The 26,117-nt window shown below is 39.8% G+C and overlaps 1 protein-coding gene across 3 annotated transcripts in view; it reads right to left on the bottom strand.

Annotated features, from left to right (window-relative positions):
• Positions 1-1,886: 1,886 nt before the first annotated feature.
• The window catches only part of TOX (thymocyte selection associated high mobility group box), a 367,184-nt gene continuing 342,953 nt past the window's right edge, over positions 1,887-26,117 (bottom strand). Inside the window, exons 7-8 of one of the 3 annotated variants that reach the window (XM_063923770.1) lie at positions 6,455-6,606; positions 1,887-3,030 (exon numbers count right to left, since the gene is read on the bottom strand). In XM_063923770.1, the coding sequence (XP_063779840.1) occupies positions 2,994-3,030; positions 6,455-6,606 (189 nt within the window). In that variant the 3' untranslated portion in view covers positions 1,887-2,993. Of the gene's footprint in view, positions 3,031-6,454; positions 6,623-26,117 lie in introns of all 3 variants that reach the window. The other 2 variants (XM_063923769.1, XM_063923768.1) reach the window with 2 other exon arrangements.

A 26,117-nucleotide genomic window follows, 5' to 3' on the forward strand; every position in this document is an offset into this window, starting at 1 on the left:
AATCAGATCATCAGAATATTTTTAGCAGTGGGAAATGAGTGCATTCACTTTTTGAGAGGCAGTAACCTGTCTTCTTTTACAATAACATTAGTATGGAAAGGGCAGCATGTGAGAGGGGATAGCTGCAATCTGAAAATAAGTGGATTTTGGGGTTCCCAGCAGAAAAGTGATGTGATGATCCTATTAAACTAGTAAAGGTATACTAATGTCGAGATCTTGGTGTCTTGTGGATGCCTGGTCATTCATGGCATGTGTCATTTGGTTTGGAGTCTGAACCATGTATAATTGTCTTTAGACTTCCCTTTCATAAGGATAGTAACCGATCAGTGATGTCTTCTTATGCATCCTGGCATTTGCTGGCAGTATTGCAATCCCTTTCTCTATCCTGCCTATTTTGCTGTAGTATCAGACTTCTATCCCCCAGACTGAAATAACTTCAGTACTCTCACTTCTGTTTTGTCATTAATCCTATTCTTATTGGCTATTTCTTCCCTAAAAGCCCCCATACACCTAACAACTGATTGCCTAATCCTCCAGTCAGATTAGAAATGCTGATCTGCTGGTCAGAAATGTCAACCGATAGCCATCGATGATCGCCAAAATTCTCCATGTAAAAAAAATACAGATTTCCTAGTCACAATAATATTTTAATTGTGATCGGCAAATCTGTGAAATTCAACAAGTTGGATTTCACCAATTCAACAACCCCGACATCTGGGAATTGCAAAAATCGATCGCTGGTGTATGGGGCCCTTAAGTCTTTCAGCATTTTGTACTTACCATGTCAGAGCCCTGAAGGATAATTTTTACACATTTGTGTCAGTAGTCAGCATTTTTAAATATATGTCATATATACATTATCACAGCTATGCCAATGTTACTAATTATGATAGAAAATGACACATATTCATTAAATTAAACCAATCATGATAGATCATATTCCATTATATTTAAATATCTTAGACAGCTGCTATATTTTCCTGATAAGTTGGTCAATTGTTCACAGCCAATTTTATCTTATTGAAGTCTTTCCCATACTGTATGTCCACAAAAACATATTATTTTATTATTATTATTATTATTATTATTATTATCATCCACAAAACAGGTTTCTATTATTATTTTGTATATAATAATAATAATAATAATAATAATAATAATAATAATAATAATAATTATTATTATTATTATTATTATTATTATTATAGTCCTGTCAGACTATGACCATCAGACTATGCTGATAATTTTTCTCATTTTTGTTCATATTAAAAACCCCCACTATATTTAAATTAGTTCTATACATAGCATTTCGTTTTTCTTTTTATTGATAAAAAAAAGAAAGTATGTGAAACTTAAATACACTTATACCAGCTATAAATACAAATACAGTATCTAAATGTACTTTAATGGACACAGACTTATCTTAGAAGATTTGGTTTCTGCATCTCCTCCATTTGCCTTTGACTTAAAAAGACATTCTGACTGATAAGTGGCCTGGGGGAATTCTCCCATTTGTCAAAAGACCTTTCATATTCATGTTAAATACAACACAAGTAGGACATTTTTCCTGCTTTATGTTTTTTTTCACTAGATTTGACGTGTGATCATAGGAGCTTATAAGAACAATTTATCACTACAACTTGCCAAGTTTCACAGCCAAAACCTGATTGAAAACTAAGAGGCAGAATCATATCTTTTCACTGTTGTTTTGCTCTTGGGGCTTATATCATTTTACTATACTGTATAAAAATAAGCAGTTGCTACATTGTTGTAGTGTCATTTTTTTTCTCATCTGACTTAACTTACTAGGTGAGCAAATATGAGTAAAAAAATAAAGTTGTTGATCGTTTTTATTTTTTGTAGTTCAAAAACGCAAGTTTGGTTTTATTTAATGTCACAGTAGAAAGGAAATGTATTCACATGAATTGTGATACAATATAGTTTTTTTTCCAGCAAAAATGTTAAAACATCAAAGAAACATGTTTAAAAAGCTAAGAAAATTACTTACAAACACGTAGATTTATTATTTCATAAATAGGCGCAACAGGCTTCATATAATTAAAAAAACAAAAAAAACAATGAAAATAAAATAAAATAAAAAGATTAAATACAGACACTTTATGGAGAAACAATAACACATAGCCAGATATCAAGGTTATAATTTAGCTGTTTCCAATCTGTTTCTGCATCTAGTAAAATAACATGTAAGCATTTGGCAGTTTTTTTTTATACATATAGGGACATAATGACATTTACTAACAATTACACAAGTGATACAAAAAGCCATTTCAATGCGGTACAAAATAAACGTGTTTGCTTTCGGTGTGGCCCACTTTATAATTAGCCGATTTTTCACATATTTTTTTTTTTTGGAGGGTGATTTTCTCCAAAAATATTTTTGAAAATATAGACATATTAGGCATTTAAAAAAAGCAAAAATATGAATGTTTGCACATTATAATAATATTCCAAAAATTACCACCTGGAATGTACCAGTTTTAAATCGTAATTTTGCTACAACAACATCCACATTTTATACTCTAGGAGAATGAACACTCATGCTATTTACATCCTTGTTATGAGTGCTACGTCAAGCCGTTGAGAAAGTCTTTAGTAGATTTATATAAACAACCTTTATGAAAACCAATGGAAACTTCAGAACTTGTTTTATCTGAGATGACTACAGTTGCTAAGGCAGCTTTCCTAGTGCAGCACTTCACAGCAAAACCTAAAATAAGAATGGTCCAATTTTCTTTAGTAATCTTCATTCAGTAAAGAAGGGAGAAAGATGTTACTTAGAGAAGTTTAAAAAGAATTGAAGCAAGACTATATTTCCCAGAGTGGATAAACCACAAATGCAAATGTCCTAAGTGCTTAGCAACTTGTATTTTCTAATGAACTGCAGAAGTGCCATGGCCGCGAAATGCGATCCTCGACAAAAGTTGTCCCTGCATTCCTCATCTGAAAGAAATTTCTCCGCTTGGGTCATATTTTCAGGTTAGGTACAGTGCTTTGTCTCTCTGCATGTTCCTGTGGGAAATGAAAAAAAAAAATGATTACGAAAAGTGTTATACAGGGTGAGTATCCCATATCTAAATATTCTGAAATACGGAATATTCTGAAATACTGAATTTTTTGAGTAAGAGTGAGATAGTAAAACATTTGTTTTCTGATGGCTCAATGTACGTAAACGTTGTTTAATACGCAAAGTTATAAAAAATATTGTATTAAATAACCTTCAGGCTGTGTGTACAAGGTGTATATGAAACATAAATAAATTGTGTGAATGTACACATGCTTTGTTTAATGCACAAAGTTATTAAAAATATTGGCTAAAATTACCTTCAAGCTGTGTGTATAAGGTGTATATAAAACATACTGTAAATGCATTCTGTGCTTAGACTTAGGTCCCATCACCATGATATCTCATTATGTCAAGCAATTATTTCAAAATACGGAAAAATCTGATATCCAAAATACTTCTGGTCCCAAGCATTTTGGATAAGGGATACTCAACCTGTATAGCAAACAGTGGAACTTATTAGTGATCTCAATGCTAGCACAGTGGAAGGCAGGCAATAGGTTGGAGAACATTGATAAAACAGGGGGAGATTTATCAAAGCTTGGAGAGAGATAAGTGGAAAGAGATAAAGTACCAGCCAATCAGTTCCTGTCATTTTAAAACACAGCCTGTAAAATGACAGTTGGGGGCTGATTTTAGTACTTTAGCTCTCTCAAAGCTTTGACAAATATCCCCCATAGTTATAAATCAAGTTGTAAAAGTTGACTTCGGATGATGTTAGATCTCTGATCATACAAGTTACTTCTGTTCAACTTCCTCCTGAGACCTTCTTGATTTTTCTTCATAAACCTATACCCAACATCAATAAATGCTTGGATAAGCTTAATTGGTACACATGGAACACAGCCAAAAAACAACTGGCTAAAGATTGGGGATAACTTTTACCTCCAGCTTTGTCATCAGTCATTAAGAATATATGGTTTGTAGTGTCCATGGGGTATATTTCTAATCTTCTCTCCAACACGGTATATTGTTTTCAAAATAATTGGAACCCCTGATATCATAACTCATCCCTCCCAGTTACTAATTAGACTTTTTTTAAGCAATAGATTTCTAACAACATATGACTCCACTTTAACTTGTACTGGCTGTCTCCCCTTTTCTATTTCCCTTTCTGTCCCCACTGCCCCTTCACACTTCCCCTATTTAGAGACATTTTTGATTTCCCTTTCCACCTGACATCCCTTTCTATATTGCCCATTTTGTTTTATTATAAAACTCAAACCTCACCTCACTTCATTGGAGTAAAATATTTCTCTATGTCTCTATATGTTTCATGCTAACTTGTTGGTGATATATATTTTGTTCTATTTTTCATGCTGTAAATAGTTCTTCCCCCACATATTTTGTTATCTCACCGCATTTCATATTTGGTTTGTAATTTTGTTATACTTTGCAACCAAAAGTAAATTATAGAAAAGTTGACTTTGCTTGTTAAAAGTATATGCATGGGATAATTTTAGTTCACAAGATATACTGCTTTAAAGATTGACTTAGTATTTATATTGATTCTATATAATTAACATACAGATAAGTACTATCTGGCCGAATATTTGCATGGCTTTGCGTGATATACAGTACAGATACTTGTGATGACAATTCGTGATAAGGTGTCAGGCCGATAACTGTCTGATTGGCTCAGTAATTGGATAGTGTGTATGCAGGAACGTAAGCTAATAAATGGCTTCAAATGCTCCTACAATGGTCAGATCGGGCTGATGGAATACTGTGCTACACTCTCTATCTTGTTTATGGTCCCATTGAAATGATCAAAAGACAAGTACACACTTAGCAAGAAATTGCTCATTGTGTACAGGTACACACTGATCTAATAATCGCTCTGTTGGATCAGAGGGTTTATCAGATTGACAAACACTATCAGATAGTATGTACCCAGCTTAAGTTATAAACGAGTTAATATTACTAAAGAGGTGAAATTGTATACAGTTGTATACTTTCCAATGTGTGATTTGGATAGGGAAATTGTTCATCCACTTCACCATGACTTTCCTGATTTGTGCAAAAATATAAACACTATATTATATCAAATTGGGTTTATATTATTATTATTATTATTATTATTATTATTATCTTGATCATGCAGTATACCCTTATTTTTGCATAGTAGTAAATTGTGGTTTACTGTTTCATTTAAAAAAAAGCTCAGATCCAATTTGCTAATGTATCGTATTGCATAATCAATTTAATAGGATATGATAATATTAGCCCACAAAGATAGTCAAAAATAATATTGTCATACTTCTACTGTTTCATTACAAAATAGTTTCAACAACAAATCATCAGAAATTTGCCAATTTCTAACATTACATAATCAATTTAGTAAGAAACAATAATATAAGCCCAATGATAGTCAACGATAGTCCTAATATTAATGAATTAATACTAAGTCTATTGCCCTATGTAGTACAGAGTCCGTGGCTAATGTATGTATGAAATAATGCCTTCATTTGGATAAAATGTAGAATAAATGTTTCATTGATTTTAGGAGCATAACATTTCTTAGAAATTGGTTTAGGACCAGGCATGTCACTACTCAGTTTAACAATTTTACAACTTGCTTCCTATCAATCAGTAAATTCATCATAATTAAAACTGACTGCAACTCCCAGAATCCTCAGCCTACAACAATTGACCAGCTAAGGAGTAGGAATGACCATCAACCATCAATGCTTTTGCAACCATATATCATCATATATTCATTATAATATGAGTCTTTTTTATTATGTTTTTCATTGGAGAAATAGGATGTTGGTTATATACTTAAAACCACAAGTTTCTACTTAGAAACAGGAAACATATGTATCTAGGAATTGTGGATAAGATAAGCAAATATCACCTTTATGTTCTAGAATTGATAGATATATGCAATCTACTTTCTATGCAGTACAGACCCTAATTAAACAAAGTAATGAATGGATTACGAGAATGAATGAGATTAAAAACTTCAAAGATATATTGAGTTCAAAGCTGTGTCACTGCTGTTAGTAATTTTTAAATGTACTGTATATTTACATGCTAATACACTCATTACTAAAATTAATTATTTTAAAAATACTTATGATAATTCCAATTACTATGATAACAAAGAAACCTAAATATTGTCCTTTTTGTTTTTATTTGTATTGTTCTTATTAGCATTTGGCTCTGAACACCCTGTTCATATTATACAGTATATGAATGCAAAAGCAGTTGGTAAAAAAAACAATAATTGCATAAGGGCTTTCTTGCTGCTCTATCAGATGTCTTAATAATTATAGACCTGAGACAGTTTCTATAGCTGTCTTAGAGGAATATGTTTTCACTTATTAATACCAGGAATGGAACACTAGAGTGTGCTGGTAGCCTACTCACCCATTACTGCAGTAGTCATTGTTCCATTCTATGGGCTGTCCTGGAGGATTCCTGCAACCTGAACGGACATACTCCATTGCTTGAGTAACAACCTGGGCAGCTGTAGATGTTGGGTTGATAAGGTTCTGATATTCTGACTGGAGAGTAAATCCCTGGGGAAGAAACAAACTATCTGGTTTGTTACAATCCACACTAGATAATAAACACACAGAACTCAACATGATATTCAATGCATAAAAAAACAAAAAAACAACAAAAAGAAATGTAATTGTAGTTTCTGAACTATCAATATATTGGCAACAAAATCTAGAATCCACAGTAATTACGTCTCTTATTATCAAAGCACAGGTCATTTAAAATGTAAACTTGCTTTCACAGAAGCGAAATAAAAGGGTTTCAAGATAAAGCAATACACAGTCAGCATAGAAAATATAGAAATATTCCTCTGAATCTGTGTTTTTCTTTATTAAACTCAAGGATACAGTGCTTGTTAATTTTTAAAATATGCAACAGAATCTTTTTGAAAGACACTGGCAGCAGGTGGCTGAGTGTTTTATTAGACTACACCTATTCATGTATTGTTCTGGAAACCCTTTTTCTTCATTCAATCACAAAGGGACCATCTGCTTCCTTTATACTTAAACTTCTTTTTCAACTAACAAAAAATAAAGAGAAGCAACGCACGATACTAGTGATTTAAATTAACGAGTAACAAATAATAATCAAACTCCGCATTGAGGCAGGAAAAATAAATAGCTCGCCTGCAGTTTCAAAATAACAATTAATTTTAAATAAGTATTTGTGCTGTTGAAATTAATTATCTAACTACTATATTAGTTAGGAGCAATTTAAACATTAAAAGGTTTATTTCATGGGACAAAATTGCAGGGAGAAAGAGTGTGCATGGATGAGCAGAGTCTTCCTAGTAACACCATTGGCCATTGCTGTCTGGCTAAAGTCAGAAACACTCTACTTTTAGGGTATTTGTCGAGAGTATGAACTGCGAATGTGGAGACAGATTTTGTGTACATTATGGAATTTTTTTTGCAAATTAAAAATGTTTATAAACATACCTAAAATATTTATTAGCTGAAGTCAGACACATTTCTCAGACAGTATACAAGACATAACTAAAATAATGACACAGGCATGTATTGTCAGGGAAAAGAGTCAGCTTCATTTATTTAAAATTAGTTTAATGAAAATGGGGTAGTATGGTGGTGATAGAAAAAACCGCCTTACTTATTGGCAATAAACCAAACTTGTCAATTACAACACATCAGGCCTAGACGGGGGTCTTCTACCCTGCCATCATAAGCCACTTTTCCTCTCTCAATGGCAAATATCGCAAGGTCCACCTGGAATGGTGGTGCCGCTAACCCCACTAGAGTACAGTAGAACAAGCCTAACCCATGTACTGGGGGGGAGAGCACCACAAGATCTAATGATGAGACAATCACTGCTGCTGTGCCTGCAATCCCCAAAAGCCGACAGCTAGGGAGGTAGGGCAGGATTTGTCATTAAATTGGAACCAGAATGTCTCAGTCAGCCCAAAATAACTCCACCCACTAAAATCCTAACTAATGAAATAACAGAACTAGGCTACTGACAAAAATATTAACCCTGCCTTCCCAGTGTTAGCTGACTCCCCATCAGTGTTGCCAGGCATATTAAATGCCCTCTGTCACTATGGTGCTACATGCTGAACATGATCAGCTGGTATTATGCAGTGAGATAAATTGACTAAGGGCATCTGTCAAACTGAGTCTGACAGCATGTTACAATGAAATACTAGAAGTGCACCAATATTTAGGAAAATATTTGCAAAAAACTAAAAAAAAGAACTTTAAACATCATCGGCTCATATAATTATTACCTATAAAATGGATCGGCAATATGCCTTTAGTTTTGCAGGGATAATTTAATTTGCTGGCTGCTGGGATCCCACCGGTCAGGATACCAATGTCAGAATCCTGACAGCCGGCAATACCACCAGCCGGTATCCCAGCGCAGCGGGCTATTCCCACTCGTGGGTGTCCACGACACCCATAGAGCGGGAATAGATCCAGTGGCGAGCCCGTAGAGTGGCAAGTGCAGCGAGCCCGCAAGGTGACTCTCTGAGCTCGCCCCGCTGCCAGCATAATCAATTTTATTGGAAATTATATTAGCCCACAATTATAATCAACAGTGGTACTGCCTTCCCTGATTTGAACACAAACAATCAATATTAAAGGTTATTTTATTACCTTGTTGATCATCTAAAGTTTAAGTAATACATAATAGCAGAGATAAGTAAAATCCCTAGATCGTTGTATTGAGCGGAATAGCTAAAATAATGAATAGATAAAAAATTAAGCAATGGCTTTATTTGGGAATAAATGTCCAAGAAAATAATGTTTCCATTGCCTTTTGCAGAGTTGGAATATGGCAATAATATGTGTCGTGAAATATTTCAAGTAAACGCCTTCCGAATTGAAATACTAACAAAATACATACTGCAAATCCAATACAAGACCAATAAAGCTAAAGATTGGGTTCAGCTTTGTCATTTGTAATAAGTAAGAGAAGAAAGGAAAGACGACAAAATGTATTTGAAGACTGCCCTGGATTACATGTGCTCCTAGATTCCTGGTTTGAGACCCTCGGTTAACCCTTCAAATTAAATCAATCCCAATTTATGTCATATTGTTGTTGTGTCAATATGGTAAGCAACATACACATGTAATTATTATTGAAACCACACTAGAATAAGAATTTTTTTATACCCAATATGCAAACTCTTATCAATCATCTCCTCAACTACAGTAACCTTCTTTTATTTGGCATTATATGCATATATTTTTCCCTGGGACAGATGTACTAAGACTTGGGGGGAAATGTACTAAGCCTTGAAAAGTGATACATTTCACGGTGATAAAGTACCAGCCAACCAGCTCCTAACTGTCATTTTTAAAACACAGCCTGTGACATGGCAGTTAGGAGCTGATTGGCTGGTACTTTATCACCGTGAAATGTATCACTTTTCAAAGCTTAGTACATTTCCCCATTGGAGAGTAATAAAGTGGAGAGAGATAATGGCCCTGATGTATGAGCCTCCATTATGGGGGAGAAGTGGTATCTGCGCATGTTATGTGCTCCGATACCGCTTCTCCCCCATGTATGACTGTGGTACTGTAGCAAGTGACAGGGGCGCTATGTACCCCTGTCATTATCTGCACTGCTATCTTTAAGATAGTGCTCCAATGTGTGGGGCAATGTAAGAATGGTCATTGCCACTATCGATTTCGACAGCAGCAGGTGTCTTTGCCCCATTGACAGCCACTGTGTTGGCTGCTGCAGCTGCCGGCTGCACATGGGAGATCTCGTGATAGTAACGAGATCTCGCGCATGCACACTGCAGCCGGCTGGGGGAGAGACACAGTGCATCAGCACTAGGCTGATGCACTGTGGGGCACTGGTAGGGATCGCTGGAGTGAGGAGCTTTCACTCTCCTGCTCCGGCAAATGAGATGATCATACATCTCGGTGCTAGTGGTTTCTGCTTCGCCTCAGTAGAGAGGCGAAGCAGGAAGACTTACACCAGCACAATCTGTGCCAGTATCATACATTCACCCCAAAGTACCAATCAGCTCCTAACTGGAAATTTTCAAACCCATCCTGTAATATGAAAAGACTTAGTATATCTACCCCAGAGTGTCTCAATCCTTAGTAGATGCCTTGGGAAGACTGATCTTCCTCTCGCACTACTTCATATCGGCCATAACACTCTCCAAATCCCTATAATGACTCCAGATATACTCCAGAATCCAACTCACCTACAGAGCACTCAAAACTTCAACCCCCTTCATACATCTCAAATCTCAACTTTAATTGCTCTCCCTCTTGCCTTCTTAAAGCCACCATTTGCCTCCTCTCTTATAATGCTCACTCCCTGCATTTCCCTGCAACACTGACCAGATTTTCCCAACCTTCAAATATCTAAATGTTGTCTGAAATATTCTCCCTTACTAGAGTCCACCCTTCTCCTACCTATATTACTCCCACTGGTTCACCCTCGCTGCTGTCCTAATCTAAACTTTGAAACATGCCTGCTTGTATTGTCTTAACTCTGCCCCTTCCTCACTACACTATAAGTTCCCAAAGCATGGCCACTGTACACCTTGTATGTCCCTGTTTTATTTATGCCCTGTTTTATGCATTATGGTGTCTTAAAAATAACCAAATATAATAATAACCACCACAAATCTTACAACACAGGGGGTCATTCTGACCCGATCAAACGCTGCAGTTTATCGCAGTGGTGCGATTGGGTCAGAACTGCGCATGCTAGATGGCCGAAGGCCGTCGGGCTGCTACGATTGTTTCTGCCTGATTGACAGGCAGAGGCGGTCGCTGGGCGGGGGGGGGTGGGCGGAACGACGGTGTTTGGCCGCCGTTTTGTGGGCACGGTCCAGCCAACGCAGGCGTGGTTGGACCAAATGGGGGCAGGCCGCAGCGGCTGCGTGACATCACACGCAGCCGCTGCAGGCCAGGAAGTGATGAGTAGCTCCCGGCCAGCACGCTAAAGCTGCGCTGGTCGGGAGCTACTCTTGAAGTGCAAGGCATCGCTGCTGTGCGATGCCTTTGCACTTCTGTGGGGGGGGGGGGGAGGCGGCACTGACATGCGGTGCGGGATAGCCCTGTCCTGGGCATCCCCCCGCATGTCAGCGTGGATGATCGTAGGTGTGCTAAATTTAGCACAGCTACGATCATCTTGGAATGACCCCCACAGTCCAATGTTTTCTGATTTAATAAACCATATAAAAAATGAATAAAAAAGTACATTCTTTTCAACCTAATTTAAAGAAGGACTTAAGCACTTAAAATTAATTTAGTTTTACTTGCTGATCATAAATATTCTATCATTGAAATAGAACAGTATAGGGCGGAACCAAAACATATACCTAATAACAAGGGACAGCTGACAACTGTGAATTAATTCCTTTAATCCCATAAATAATTGACCAAAAAAATAAAAAGATTACACATGAATACAGTAAACAAAAGGAACTTAGCTTCAACCACCACTGACGGGAGGATATTCCACTTATCCATTACCCTTTCTGTGAAGTCATTTTCCCTCAAATTTCCCCTGAACCTACCTCCCTCCAGTCCCAGCGCATGTCATCGTGTTCTAGTATTTCTCTTCCTTTGAAGAATGTTTCCCTCCTGGTTCTTGTTAAAACCCTTGATATATTTGAAAGTTTCTATCATGTCCCCCTTTTCCCTTTCTCTGCTCCAAACTATACATGTTAAGAACTTTTAGTCTTTCCGGGTACGTTTTGTGATGTAGATCATGCACCATTTTAGTTGCCCTTCTTTGTACGCTTCTCCAGTGTATTTATATCCTTATGGAGATATGGCCTCTAAACTGAGCACAGTATCACAGAATCTGATTTACTTACAGTTAGATGTATTAATAAGCCCCTTAAACTCTATCCATAAACTTTTGTTCTGTACACCAAACAAATTGTACCAGCATGACCCATATTATTCTGGAGCCATCTGTCTGGTTTGGTTAACCAACATACTTTTAGATGTACAGTAGTTAGCCTTATATCCTGATATCAATTAATTAGTTCATGTTAAATAAGCCTGTACATGAACTGATCACCTGAGTCGAAGTTAAATGGTAAATGTTGAGTGTGAAAGAAATATCACTGATATATAATAGAGTTCCTTGGTCAGCACAGAGATAGAGAGGAACATTTGAAGAAATTTGTGCATTGGATATAAATCTGACAATAACTTTTAGTGTTCATCCCTGGTTCATAATATCCCAAATTCTGAATAAACTCAGTGACTACAAAATAAGTGAGTTTGGAAATCACTGAAACCATGTACAAATACATTGACTTGTCCACCTAGTGTTCTTTCAGTATGCATTCCCACTTTCTGGTCCTTCACACTGCCCTGAGAAAATCAATCTGCACCCAGGTAAGGACTTGTAGAGACAACTGAAATTGTTCATAACTGAATTGGAATTTATATTTAGACTAATGATATTTTAAATTACTCATGGCATTAAAGGGACATCAGCAATGTCTTTATTATATCCATTACACAGTAACAAAGGAGAATTAATAATGTCATCAACATTATCCATTCACTAGAAAAATAAAAAAATTAAATCTCAGCGATTATTTATACTTTACAGGAACAATGGTACAGATGTAGCCACACTCATCATTGCTGCTGCTGTGCCATGCAAGTGTCCTAGTCGCGCCATACAAATAGCACAAGTAGGCGAAGTAAGGCGTGGTAAGTCACAAGAGGATCCACAGCATGAAATACACAGTTTCACCACTGGGTGGCTATTGTTCCACTAATAAAAACTACAGTACAGTGCTGAACAGCAGCGGATGGCTATGGCACTACAGAATACTAACCAATGTAGCAAGCTCTGACAATAGTATTAGAAATACTGTTGTAGTTCTGTTTTAATACATTAATACTGCAGGGCGGAATACAAAATCACTGGGATGGCAGGCATCCAGTGACAACATGCCTTACAACAGTTCCCCTGGTGTGCTGAGACACACAGCACTATAAAATAAAAAATGACAATGAGCAACATCACTATGTCACTGCAGCTGTCAGCCACCTGTCTCCATAGCTCTCTTGGCATAGTGGTATCACCGATGGTTACCATGCCCGTGAGCTAGAGTTCAATTTCTACAAAGGACACACTTGTATTGTATATCTGTGTAAAAATTATTATCCACCGTTTTTTTCTAATCTTCCCAAAACAAGTTCTGTCATACTTTCCCAAACCAAGCACTGTTGTGCTTAATATACAAACTCAGATATGCACACAGATATACAGTACAGTAAAAATTAGAAAAAACCTGTAGGTGCTAGATTTTACACAAATATACAATATAAGTGTGACTTTTCAAATGACAAGAGTCTTATCTTTATGAGACTGAGTTTACTGTACTTCTTCCCAGGCCTCCCCATTCCTTTATAAGGCAGCCTCCCGCACCCCCAATCCCACCCCCATGAGACTTGTGATTTCATGGATAGGGTGTACTGCTTAGTAAATGACAGCATGAGCCATTCTTTTACATACAGTAGTGTACCGGCCATGTTGTGTTTGTAATTTACTAAGCAGTACACCCAGTCCGTGAAATCACAAGTCTCACAGAGGGTGGAATTAATGGTGGGAAAGGTTGCCTATTAAAGCAATGGGGAGACCCAGAAATAAGTACAGTAAACTCAGTCTCATAAACTTAACATTCTCGTAACTTGAAAAGCCACACTTGTATATTTGTGTAAAAAGTAGCATTATATCTGTGTAAAAATTAGCACCCACAGATGTTTTTCTAATTTTCCCAAAACAAGTTCTGTCATACTTTGTATACAGACTCAGACATGCACACAGATATACAGTCAAAGTGGTTTTTCAAATTACCAGAGTGTTATCTTTATGAGACTCAGTGTACTTCTTCCCAGGTCTCCCCATTGCTTTAATAGGCAGCCTCCCCCACCCCTAATCCCACCCCCTGTGAGACTTTTTTTGTGTGATTTTACGGACTGGGTGTACTGTCTAGTAAAACACAACACGGTCGGTACGCTACTTTATGTAAATTAATTGCTCATGCTGTCATTTACTGAGCAGTACACCCAGTCTGTGAAATCAGAAGTCTCACAGGGGTGGGATTGGGGCTGGGGGAGGCTGCATATTAAAGCAATGGGGCGGCCCAGGAAGAAGTACAGTAAACTCAGTCTCATAAAGATATGTCTTACGTAATTTGAAAAGCCACACTTGTATTGTACAGTATATCTGTGTAAAAGTTAGCATCTACAGCTTTTTTCTAATTTTGAATGTATATCTGTGTGCATGTCTGAGTTTGTATATTAAGCAAAACAGTACTTGGTTTGGGAGAATTCTAAAAAGAAAAAAACTGTGGATGCCGCTTTTTACACAGATAAACAATACAAGTGTGTCCTTTGTGGGAATCGAACCCTAGCTCACAGGCATGGTAGCCATCTGTGATACCACTATGCCAAGAGAGCTATGGAGATAGGTGACTGACACCTGCAGTGACATAGTGATGTTGCTCATTGTATTTTTTTTTATAGTGCTATGTGGCCCAACTCTATCACTGATTGTAATTATTTTTTTTTCTTTTAGAGAGCTGTGTAGAACTCTGAACTGTATTTTTTTTTGTGCGTCGGAGATGCTGAGCAAATCTTTTTCACATTTCTAATTAATGTAGAGATCATCTAAAAAAGTGGTTCTAAAACTACAACCATACAACCTTACAATGGAGACTTCACACATGTGCAATAGTGGTTTTCTGATGCAACACCTGGTGGACGAACACCAGTATTGCTGACGACGGAGTCTTAATTCATTATACTGTGACTGAATACACGACGCTGCGACAAGGCGCAGGCAAACATAATGCGACTAGTTTTTCACACTACACACCACACGGAAGCTACTGTACACGAGCATGGCTACATCTGTACTTTTATGTATATCTGTACATGTACAGATGTGCCCTCATACACTATGGCTGCAGTCGCGCCAAACAACCCTTATCGGCATGCCAGGTCCTGTGCAACTCAGCTTGCGCCAAGTGTCTTTTTCACTTGAATGTGCATCTTAGTCACACAAATGAAATAATCAGAGATGACAAAACAGCTGAACTGATTGATTTAATGTGCAACACATAGGCCCTCATTCCGAGTTGTTCGCTCGCTAGCTACTTTTAGCAAAAATGCAAACGCAAAGCCGCCGCCCTCTGGGAGTGTATCTTAGCATAGCAGAATTGCTAACGAAAGATTAGCAATTCTGCTATTAAGTATTTCCTTGCAGTTTCTGAGTAGCTCCAGACCTACTCCTAGATTGCAATCACCTCAGTCCGTTTAGTTCCTGGTTTGACGTCACCAACACGCTCTGCGTCCGGCCAGCCACTCCTCCGTTTCTCCAGCCACTCCTGCGTTTTTACCTGGCAAGCCTGCGTTTTTTTAGCACAATCCCGGAAAACAGCCAGTTTCCGCCCAGAAACACCCACTTCCTGTCAATCACACTACGATCAGCAGAGCGATTGAAAAGCTTTGTTCGCCCGTGAGTAAAATAGCATAGTTTTGTGTAAAAATACTTAGCGCGTGCGCCCTGCTGTGCATACGCATGCGCAGAACTGCCGGATTTTAGCCTATTAGCAATTCTGCTAAAAATAGCAGCGAGTGAACAACTCGGAATGAGGGCCTAAGTCTGAATCTGTATACAAAGTGCTACAATGAAGTGGCCGCAGCATTTTTTCACACCAAAGTCCGCTGTGCTTCATCTGTGACTCTGTACATATTTAAAACGAAGTCCTGTATAGTTAAAGTCACAGCCCGGCGTCTCAAGTAATGATTGTGTGGTGCTTCGCTGCATCTGCAGTGTGAATACGGCACATATTTAGAGATGAAGTTGCTATGCTACATCGCTTGGCACGGTTCAAACTTGCCGACTGTCTCGTGGCACATTGTGTATTGAGGCTAGGTGTATATGAACATATCTGTACACTTCATCATTATCATCATCTATTTCTAAAGTGAGACTAAACTCTGCAGCGGACATTCAGAGATAGAAATCATAAAAAGAACAAAACTCCCATAAAAACCAGAAGAAGTACAGAGAAGGATGATAAAGGAGATACAGACAGGAGACAAAGACTATTCTTCGATATTAGATTTTTTTCCAGAGATCTTTTGCATTTACAAACAAGATCTTCTGTTGGAGGTGATCATCTGTTGGCCTCTATAAAGCAATTATGCACATAGCCTAACTACCACAAATTTCAATGTTAAACTGTTAAAAAATATGTTAAAAAAAACAGAACCCTCAGGTCAAATAATAAGGCAAATTTAGTGCAAGTGTATTTCCCAAACAGGGGAGATTGGTTTGTCAAGGTCATGGCAGAGGAAAAAACTGGCAGAGCTACAGTATGCTTCCATTTTTCTAGCCCGAGGAGAAATTAATGACTCCAATTTACATTGCTGAGAAGAGACAAAGATTGAAAATAGCTGCACATATATTGACTAGAGAGAAATGAACAATATGGCACTGCCTACAGTAACAATTGTTTGTAGTAAAAATAAAGAACATGTATTTCCTCTTATAGTGTGTTGCTCTTATGGTGTATCGTTCACCTACTAAATATGTATTATTTCTTGTGCCTGTCGTAGATGGAGCAGAGCTTAACCATGAGGATGGTTATACCTCTTGACCATTTTAAGGACAGTGGTTGTTTTCAATGGTGATCTCTTACGAAGATATATAGCAGACAAAAAGTATCATCTTTCCCAAATTGTCTTTTATTCAATTAAAGCGTTCTTTGCGCTATATCTCCTCACTAGAACTCCTTTCTCCATATCACCATGCACTCATACAGGCCCCAAATATTTAAATGCTCCCTATAAAAGCTCAATAACCGAACCCCATAATAACTTACTTCAGTCACCTGATCTGTGGGCATAATTCTCACCACAATCTGAGTTACAGTGTCCTTTTGCCCACCACACTGTATGTTTAGTATGAAATACAAATGGAGGGGGTGCCGGCGGTCACAAGACCTACCACGGCATCCCGACAATGCGGATGCCAACCCCGGGGTAAGTATTTTTCCCCTCTCCTGCCCCCTACTCTAACCCTTGGGGGGTGGGGGGGGTGGAGGCTTAGGGCTACTCAGTGGAGGGTGGTGGTTAGGACAACCCTCGGGGGATGGCTCCTACTGCTAACTAGAGATGAGCGGGTTCGGTTCCTCGGAATCCGAACCCCCCCGAACTTCAGCCTTTTTACACGGGTCCGAGGCAGACTCGGATCTTCCCGCCTTGCTCGGCTAACCCGAGCGCTCCCGAACGTCATCATCCCGCTGTCGGATTCTCGCGAGGCTCGTATTCTATCGCGAGACTCGGATTCTATATAAGGAGCCGCGCGTCGCCGCCATTTTCACACGTGCATTGAGATTGATAGGGAGAGGACGTGGCTGGCGTCCTCTCCGTTAGAATAGATAGAGACACTTGAGTTGATTACTTAGTAATTTTGGGGAGCATTAGGAGTACTCAGAGTGCAGAGTTTTGCTGATAGTTACTAGTGACTGACCACCACCAGTTTTATTTATTATTTAATATAATCCGTTCTCTGCCTGAAAAAAAACGATACACAGTCACATACCATATCTGTGCTCAGCCTCAGTGTGCTGCATGATAATATCATCTATATGTATATCTGACTGTGCTGAGTGCTCACTGCTCACACAGCTGAATTGTGGGGGAGACTGGGGTGCAGTTATAGCAGGAGTACAGTGCACACTTTTGCTGCCAGTGTGACTGACCAGTGACCACCAGTATATTGTCTGCCTGAAAAAGTTAAACACTCCTGTGGTGTTTTTTTTTTAAATTCTATAAACGCATTCTGCTGACAGTGTCCAGCAGGTCCGTCATTCATTATATTATATAAATATTTACCTGCAGTAGTGTTATATTTTTTTTGTTCATCTCTATCATCTTTATCATCTCTATATTAGCAGACGCAGTACGGTAGTCCACGGCTGTGGCTACCTCTGTGTCGTCAGTGCTCGTCCATAATTGTATACCTACCTGTGGTGGGGTTTTTTTTTCTATCTTCTTTATACAAGTAGTTTAGGAGTCTGCTGACAGTGTCCAGCAGGTCCGTCATTATATTATATATACCTGCAGTAGTGATATATATATATTTTTTATATCATTATCATCTCTATACTAGCAGACGCAGTACGGTAGTCCACGGCTGTGGCTACCTCTGTGTCGTCAGTGCTCGTCCATAATTGTATACCTACCTGTGGTGTGGTTTTTTTTTCTATCTTCTTCATACTAGTAGTTTAGGAGTCTGCTGACAGTGTCCAGCAGGTCTGTCATTATATTATATATACCTGCAGTAGTGATATATATATATTTTTTATATCATTATCATCTCTATACTAGCAGAAGCAGTACGGTAGTCCACGGCTGTAGCTACCTCTGTGTCGTCAGTGCTCGTCCATAATTGTATACCTACCTGTGGTGGGGTTTTTTTTTCTATCTTCTTCATACTAGTAGTTTAGGAGTCTGCTGACAGTGTCCAGCAGGTCCGTCATTATATTATATATACCTGCAGTAGTGATATATATATATTTTTTATATCATTATCATCTCTATACTAGCAGACGCAGTATGGTAGTCCACGGCTGTAGCTACCTCTGTGTCGTCAGTGCTCGTCCATAATTGTATACCTACCTGTGGTGGGGTTTTTTTTTCTATCTTCTTCATACTAGTAGTTTAGGAGTCTGCTGACAGTGTCCAGCAGGTCCGTCATTATATTATATATACCTGCAGTAGTGATATATATATATTTTTTATATCATTATCATCTCTATACTAGCAGACGCAGTACGGTAGTCCACGGCTGTAGCTACCTCTGTGTCGTCAGTGCTCGTCCATAATTGTATACCTACCTGTGGTGGGGTTTTTTTTTCTATCTTCTTCATACTAGTAGTTTAGGAGTCTGCTGACAGTGTCCAGTAGGTCCGTCATTATATTATATATACCTGCAGTAGTGATATATATATATTTTTTATATCATTATCATCTCTATACTAGCAGACGCAGTACGGTAGTCCACGGCTGTAGCTACCTCTGTGTCGTCAGTGCTCGTCCATAATTGTATACCTACCTGTGGTGGGGTTTTTTTTTCTATCTTCTTCAAACTAGTAGTTTAGGAGTCTGCTGACAGTGTCCAGCAGGTCCGTCATTATATTATATATACCTGCAGTAGTGATATATATATATTTTTTATATCATTATCATCTCTATACTAGCAGACGCAGTACGGTAGTCCACGGCTGTAGCTACCTCTGTGTCGTCAGTGCTCGTCCATAATTGTATACCTACCTGTGGTGGTTTTTTTTTTCTATCTTCTTCATACTAGTAGTTTAGGAGTCTGCTGACAGTGTCCAGCAGGTCCGTCATTATATTATATATACCTGCAGTAGTGATATATATATATTTTTTATATCATTATCATCTCTATACTAGCAGACGCAGTACGGTAGTCCACGGCTGTAGCTACCTCTGTGTCGTCAGTGCTCGTCCATAATTGTATACCTACCTGTGGTGGGGTTTTTTTTTCTATCTTCTTCATACTAGTAGTTTAGGAGTCTGCTGACAGTGTCCAGCAGGTCCGTCATTATATTATATATACGTGGCAGTAGTGATATATATATATTTGTTATATCATTATCATCTCTATACTAGCAGACGCAGTACGGTAGTCCACGGCTGTAGCTACCTCTGTGTCGTCAGTGCTCGTCCATAATTGTATACCTACCTGTGGTGGGTTTTTTTTTCTATCTTCTTCATACTAGTAGTTTAGGAGTCTGCTGACAGTGTCCAGCAGGTCCGTCATTATATTATATATACCTGCAGTAGTGATATATATATATTTTTTATATCATTATCATCTCTATACTAGCAGACGCAGTACGGTAGTCCACGGCTGTAGCTACCTCTGTGTCGTCTGTGCTCGTCCATAATTGTATACCTACCTGTGGTGGTGTTTTTTTTTCTATCTTCTTCATACTAGTAGTTTAGGAGTCTGCTGACAGTGTCCAGCAGGTCCGTCATTATATTATATATACCTGCAGTAGTGATATATATATATATATATTTTATATCATTATCATCTCTATACTAGCAGACGCAGTACGGTAGTCCACGGCTGTAGCTACCTCTGTGTCGTCAGTGCTCGTCCATAATTGTATACCTACCTGTGGTGGGGTTTTTTTTTCTATCTTCTTCATACTAGTAGTTTAGGAGTCTGCTGACAGTGTCCAGCAGGTCCGTCATTATATTATATATACCTGCAGTAGTGATATATATATTTTTTATATCATTATCATCTCTATACTAGCAGACGCAGTACGGTAGTCCACGGCTGTAGCTACCTCTGTGTCGTCAGTCACTCGTCATCCATAAGTATACTAGTATCCATCCATCTCCATTGTTTACCTGAGGTGCCTTTTAGTTGTGCCTATTAAAATATGGAGAACAAAAATGTTGAGGTTCCAAAAATAGGGAAAGATCAAGATCCACTTCCACCTTGTGCTGAAGCTGCTGCCACTAGTCATGGCCGAGACGATGAAATTCCATCAACGTCGTCTGCCAAGGCCGATGCCCAATGTCATAGTACAGAGCATGTAAAATCCAAAACACAAAATATCAGTAAAAAAAGGACTCAAAAATCTAAAATAAAATCGTCGGAGGAGAAGCGTAAACTTGCCAATATGCCATTTACCACACGGAGTGGCAAGGAACGGCTGAGGCCCTGGCCTATGTTCATGGCTAGTGGTTCAGCTTCACATGAGGATGGAAGCACTCAGCCTCTCGCTAGAAAAATGAAAAGACTTAAGCTGGCAAAAGCACAGCAAAGAACTGTGCGTTCTTCGAAATCACAAATCCACAAGGAGAGTCCAATTGTGTCGGTTGCGATGCCTGACCTTCCCAACACTGGACGTGAAGAGCATGCGCCTTCCACCATTTGCACACCCCCTGCAAGTGCTGGAAGGAGCACCCGCAGTCCAGTTCCCGATAGTCAGATTGAAGATGTCAGTGTTGAAGTACACCAGGATGAGGAGGATATGGGTGTTGCTGGCGCTGGGGAGGAAATTGACAAGGAGGATTCTGATGGTGAGGTGGTTTGTTTAAGTCAGGCACCCGGGGAGACACCTGTTGTCCGTGGGAGGAATATGGCCATTGACATGCCTGGTGAAAATACCAAAAAAATCAGCTCTTCGGTGTGGAAGTATTTCAACAGAAATGCGGACAACAGGTGTCAAGCCATGTGTTGCCTTTGTCAAGCTGTAATAAGTAGGGGTAAGGACGTTAACCACCTCGGAACATCCTCCCTTATACGTCACCTGCAGCGCATTCATCATAAGTCAGTGACAAGTTCAAAAACTTTGGGCGACAGCGGAAGCAGTCCACTGACCAGTAAATCCCTTCCTCTTGTAACCAAGCTCACGCAAACCACCCCACCAACTCCCTCAGTGTCAATTTCCTCCTTCCCTAGGAATGCCAATAGTCCTGCAGGCCATGTCACTGGCAATTCTGACGAGTCCTCTCCTGCCTGGGATTCCTCCGATGCATCCTTGCGTGTAACGCCTACTGCTGCTGGCGCTGCTGTTGTTGCTGCTGGGAGTCGATGGTCATCCCAGAGGGTAAGTCGTAAGACAACTTTTACTACTTCCACCAAGCAATTGACTGTCCAACAGTCCTTTGCGAGGAAGATGAAATATCACAGCAGTCATCCTGCTGCAAAGCGGATAACTGAGGCCTTGGCATCCTGGGCGGTGAGAAACGTGGTTCCGGTATCCATCATTACTGCAGAGCCAACTATAGACTTGATTGAGGTACTGTGTCCCCGGTACCAAATACCATCTAGGTTCCATTTCTCTAGGCAGGCGATACCGAAAATGTACACAGACCTCAGAAAAAGACTCACCAGTGTCCTAAAAAATGCAGTTGTACCCAATGTCCACTTAACCACGGACATGTGGAGCAGGGCAGACTCAGGACTATATGACTGTGACAGCCCACTGGGTAGATGTATTGACTCCCGCCGCAAGAACAGCAGCGGCAGCACCAGTAGCAGCATCTCGCAAACGCCAACTCTTTCCTAGGCAGGCTACGCTTTGTATCACCGCTTTCCAGAATACGCACACAGCTGAAAACCTCTTACGGCAACTGAGGAAGATCATCGCAGAATGGATTACCCCAATTGGACTCTCCTGTGGATTTGTGGCATCGGACAACGCCAGCAATATTGTGTGTGCATTAAATATGGGCAAATTCCAGCACGTCCCATGTTTTGCACATACCTTGAATTTGGTGGTGCAGAATTATTTAAAAAACGAGAGGGGCGTGCAAGAGATGCTGTCGGTGGCCAGAAGAATTGCGGGACACTTTCGGCATACAGGCACCATGTACAGAAGACTGGAGCAACACCAAAAACGCCTGAATCTGCCCTGCCATCATCTGAAGCAAGAAGTGGTAACGAGGTGGAATTCAACCCTCTATATGCTTCAGAGGTTGGAGGAGCAGCAAAAGGCCATTCAAGCCTATACAACTGACCACGATATAGGAGGTGGAATGCACCTGTCTCAAGCGCAGTGGAGAATGATTTCAACGTTGTGCAAGGTTCTGCAACCTTTTGAACTTGCCACACGTGAAGTCAGTTCAGACACTGCCAGCCTGAGTCAGGTCATTCCCCTCATCAGGCTTTTGCAGAAGAAGCTGGAGACATTGAAGGAGGAGCTAACACTGAGCGATTCCGCTAGGCATGTGGGACTTGTGGATGGAGCCTTAATTCGCTTAACAAGAATTCACGGGTGGTCAATCTGTTGAAATCAGAGCACTACATTTTGGCCACCGTGCTCGATCCTAGATTTAAAACCTACGTTGTATCTCTCTTTCCGGCAGACACAAGTCTGCAGGGGTTCAAAGAACTGCTGGTGAGAAAATTGTCAAGTCAAGCGGAACGCGACCTGTCAACATCTCCTCCTTCACATTCTCCCGCAACTGGGGGTGCGAGGAAAAGGCTCAGAATTCCGAGCCCACCCGCTGGCGGTGATGCAGGGCAGTCTGGAGCGACTGCTGATGCTGACATCTGGTCCGGACTGAAGGACCTGACAACGATTACGGACATGTCGTCTACTGTCACTGCATATGATTCTCTCACCATTGAAAGAATGGTGGAGGATTATATGAGTGACCGCATCCAAGTAGGCACGTCAGACAGTCCGTACGTATACTGGCAGGAAAAAGAGGCAATTTGGAGGCCCTTGCACAAACTGGCTTTATTCTACCTAAGTTGCCCTCCCACAAGTGTGTACTCCGAAAGAGTGTTTAGTGCCGCCGCTCACCTTGTCAGCAATCGGCGTACGAGGTTACTTCCAGAAAATGTGGAGAAGATGATGTTCATTAAAATGAATTATAATCAATTCCTCCATGGAGACATTCACCAGCAGCAATTGCCTCCACAAAGTACACAAGGAGCTGTGATGGTGGATTCCAGTGGGGACGAATTGATAATCTGTGAGGAGGGGGATGTACACGGTGATGAATCGGAGGATGATGATGAGGTGGACATCTTGCCTCTGTAGAGCCAGTTTGTGCAAGGAGAGATTAATTGCTTCTTTTTTGGTGGGGGTCCAAACCAACCCGTCATTTCAGTCACAGTCGTGTGGCAGACCCTGTCACTGAAATGATGGGTTGGTTAAAGTGTGCATGTCCTGTTTATACAACATAAGGGTGGGTGGGAGGGCCCAAGGACAATTCCATCTTGCACCTCTTTTTTCTTTCATTTTTCTTTGCGTCATGTGCTGTTTGGGGAGTGTTTTTTGGAAGGGCCATCCTGCGTGACACTGCAGTGCCACTCCTAGATGGGCCAGGTGTTTGTGTCGGCCACTAGGGTCACTTATCTTAGTCACACAGCTACCTCATTGCGCCTCTTTTTTTTCTTCTTTGCGTCATGTGCTGTTTGGGGAGTATTTTTTGGAAGGGCCATCCGGCCTGACACTGCAGTGCCACTCCTAGATGTGCCAGGTGTTTGTGTCAGCCACTAGGGTCGCTTAGCTTACTCACACAGCTACCTCATTGCGCCTCTTTTTTTCTTTGCGTCATGTGCTGTTTGGGGAGTGTTTTTTGGAAGGGCCATCCTGCGTGACACTGCAGTGCCACTCCTAGATGGGCCAGGTGTTTGTGTCGGCCACTTGGGTCGCTGAGCTTAGTCACACAGCTACCTCATTGCGCCTCTTTTTTTCTTTGCGTCATGTGCTGTTTGGGGAGTGTTTTTTGGAAGGGCCATCCTGCGTGACACTGCAGTGCCACTCCTAGATGGGCCAGGTGTTTGTGTCGGCCACTTGGGTCGCTGAGCTTAGTCATCCAGCGACCTCGGTGCAAATTTTAGGACTAAAAATAATATTGTGAGGTGTGAGGTGTTCAGAATAGACTGAAAATGAGTGGAAATTATGGTTATTGAGGTTAATAATACTTTGGGATCAAAATGACCCCCAAATTCTATGATTTAAGCTGTTTTTTAGGGTTTTTTGAAAAAAACACACGAATCCAAAACACACCCGAATCTGATAAAAAAAATTTGGTGAGGTTTTGCCAAAACGCGTTCGAACCCAAAACACGGCCACGGAACCGAACCCAAAACCAAAACACAAAACTCGAAAAATTTCCGGTGCACATCTCTACTGCTAACCACCCCCCTAGTGCCTAACCTTAACCCTAATACTCACCTTCGACATCCCAGCGGTCTGTGTTCCAGCATCGGTCATATGTCCGCCGACATACAGTCTGTATGTCTGCTGGGATGCCAAACACATCCATACTGTACATATCCCTTACTTCTAAACCCAGTGCTACGGTACTAGGCAAACCTAAGTGGTTGGATTGGACACCATGGTGGTTATGTATGTGGTTAAATGTATCTTTCCTTTACCATGGTGGTAGTAGTAATAAGTAATAATTGTAGCAGGAAAAATAACTGCAAATACATTGTACGTGTAAAATTATGCATTTTGTAAGAGGTATGACCTGAAAGATTTGTATTTGCTCTTTGCAAATTTTCAGTCTCTTCTATTTGGATACAACTGCAAATTCACAGAAGAATTATTAAATGTCCAGTAGAATTATTAAATGTCCTGATCTCTTATGTCTCTCTTAGAGACATAAAATAACAGATTAAACAATAATGTATACAATTCTCATGGAATTTGTACTTGAACTATGATACTGATTTGTCAGGAATCTGCTTAACGTTTGTATGATCTAAAATCTGGGCTGAAAATGTTTGTGTTCATGTTTCCCATCAGTCTTCATGCTTGATATCTGTTTGATGGTTGACAAACTTCCAGATGTGATTTGCGAAGTTCCGAATGCCTTTTGTACTTGGTCAGGAGCTGTTCTTTTAAATACAAAGATCTGGACTTCCAGTTAAATCTATTCTCATTGTCTCTATAAAGTGCTTATTAAAGAAACACATAATGTTATACAGCAGCAGAGAGATGGTGTCTAGGCTACTGTGTTGCATGCCCCCATAAAGGTACATGAACATTAATTTCCAGGTTGCAAGTTAAAAAATGCTGCGGGAGGAAAGTTCTGGGTTGGAATTAAGTTGGGTACAAAATGGCCAATAAATCATCTGTTCGTTCGACTGGTCGATATTTCATGAGCCAATTGGCAGGTGTGTAGTAAGTCTGTGAATGATGTCATTCACAGACATATCAAGTTGGCTGTGCAGCACAGCTGATGGCCGATATATCTTGTGCATCTGGCTGTGTGGCTGCCTCTGGATGTGAGAAACATGCGAGTTTGCATATTCTCGCACCATATTACATGTGCAAATTCTGCTAAATGTGCAAGTTTAATGCAGTTGACGGAACATGTGATAGAAAAAAGAACAGTTCATCTCAGCAAAATTTAACATAATATTAAAACATAACAAACTGTCACCAAAACTACTTAGCAAAGAAAGGAAATCTAATAATTTTTTTTATATAATTATTTCAATGCAAATGATGTAATAATTATGGAAAAGAGGATGA

Source organism: Pseudophryne corroboree, chromosome 5 (assembly GCF_028390025.1).
Source record: "Pseudophryne corroboree isolate aPseCor3 chromosome 5, aPseCor3.hap2, whole genome shotgun sequence".
In the NCBI taxonomy this organism is placed as follows: domain Eukaryota; kingdom Metazoa; phylum Chordata; class Amphibia; order Anura; family Myobatrachidae; genus Pseudophryne; species Pseudophryne corroboree.